The following is a 1,577-nucleotide window of genomic DNA, read 5'->3' as shown; positions in this document are numbered from 1 at the left end:
CAGTTATTTTTCTGGGCTCCAAAATCACTGCAGATGGTGACTGCAGCCATGAAATTAAAAGACGCTTACTCCTTGGAAGGAAAGTTATGAGCAACCTAGATAGCATATTGAAAAGCAGAGACATTACTTTGCCCACAAAGGTCCGTCTAGTCAAGGCTATGGTTTTTCCTGTGGTCATGTATGGATGTGAGAGTTGGACTGTGAAGAAGGCTGAGCACCGAAGAATTGATGCTTTTGAACTGTGGTGTTGGAGAAGACTCCTGAGAGCCCCTTGGACTGCAAGGAGATCCAACCAGTCCATTCTGAAGGACATCAGCCCTGGAATTTCTTTGGAATGAATGATGCTAAAGCTGAAACTCCAGTACTTTGGCCACCTCATGCGAAGAGCTGACTCACTGGAAAAGACTGATGCTGAGAGGGATTGGGGGCAGAAAGGGACGACAGAGGATGAGATGGCTGGATGGCATCACCGACTCGATGGACGTGAGTCTGAGTGAACTCCAGGAGTTGGTGATGGACAGGGAGGCCTGGCGTGCTGCGATTCATGGGGTCGCAAAGAGTCGGACGCGACTGAGCGACTGAACTGAACTGAACTGAAAGGGATGTTACGGAGAAGGCAATGGCAACCCACTCCGGTACTCTTGCCTGGAAAATCCCATGGACGGAGGAGCCTGGTGGGCTGCAGTCCATGGGGTCGCGAAGAGTCGGACACGACTGAGCAACTTCACTTTCACTTTTCACTGTCATGCATTGGAGAAGGAAATGGCAACCCACTCCAGTGTTCTTGCCTGGAGAATCCCAGGGACGGCAGAACCTGGTGGGCTGCCGCTTATGGGGTCGCACAGAGTAGGACACAACTCAAGCGACAGAGCAGCAGCAGCAGCAAAGAGATGTTACAGTTTTGTTTTTTTAAAAAACATTGTTGGAAACCACAGAGTCGTTGGTTATTACAGTTATGATTCTCAGGGATGGTCTAGGGGCTAGGAATCTTCACTGCCAGTGCAACAAAGCACGAGGTCAAGGTTATTAGGTCAAGCTCTCGAGAGCCCTGTTGTCAAGGAAACGACTCAGCCCCGCCAGCTTCGGCAGACCCGTACAGGCTGCAACCTGCGGAGAAGAGGAGTGGCCCGAGGCCCTGTCACTCAACTCAGGCTCGGGAGCCCCGCCCCCACGCCCGGCGCGCCCGGAAGGCCTGCCCCCTCGCCGAGGTTTAGCGAGGTAGGCCGCGATTGGAGGTTCAGACTTTGACGAAGCTTTCCGCTTTGGGTGGCCTTTCCGCTCGGGCGGCTGTCGAGGGGGGCTCGGGGAACATTTAGCGGGGCTTCACGGTCCCTGAGCCCTCGGAAGTGCGATGAGGTCGGTTAGCTACGTACAGCGCGTAGCCCTAGAGTTCAGCGGGAGCCTCTTCCCACACGCCATTTGCCTCGGAGACGTTGACAACGACACGGTCGGTGCATGCGCACTGGAGACGCAGTCGTCTGCGCACGCGGGGCGGAGCCAGGGGCGGGGGAGGCGGCCGGCGCCTACGTGCTGCGTGGGAGCGGATGGCGTGCCCTGCAGGCTGGGCGGTGCGGTCC

General features: G+C 55.9%; 1 protein-coding gene across 2 annotated transcripts in view; it reads left to right on the top strand.

Annotated features, from left to right (window-relative positions):
• Nucleotides 1-931: 931 nt before the first annotated feature.
• Nucleotides 932-1,577, top strand: part of ITFG2 (integrin alpha FG-GAP repeat containing 2) — a 9,709-nt gene continuing 9,063 nt past the window's right edge. The window contains exon 1 of one of the 2 annotated variants that reach the window (XM_010845012.1): nucleotides 932-1,218. Coding sequence is in view for 1 of the 2 variants with exons in the window: in XM_010845011.1 (XP_010843313.1) it covers nucleotides 1,352-1,447 (96 nt within the window). In the remaining variant the exon portion in view is untranslated. Of the gene's footprint in view, nucleotides 1,448-1,577 lie in introns of both variants that reach the window. The other variant, XM_010845011.1, reaches the window with a different exon arrangement.

The sequence above is a fragment of the Bison bison genome, unplaced genomic scaffold, assembly GCF_000754665.1.
Source record: "Bison bison bison isolate TAMUID 2011002044 unplaced genomic scaffold, Bison_UMD1.0 scf7180017864213, whole genome shotgun sequence".
Taxonomy (NCBI): domain Eukaryota; kingdom Metazoa; phylum Chordata; class Mammalia; order Artiodactyla; family Bovidae; genus Bison; species Bison bison.
This window is presented reverse-complemented; position numbering and strand designations above follow the sequence as displayed.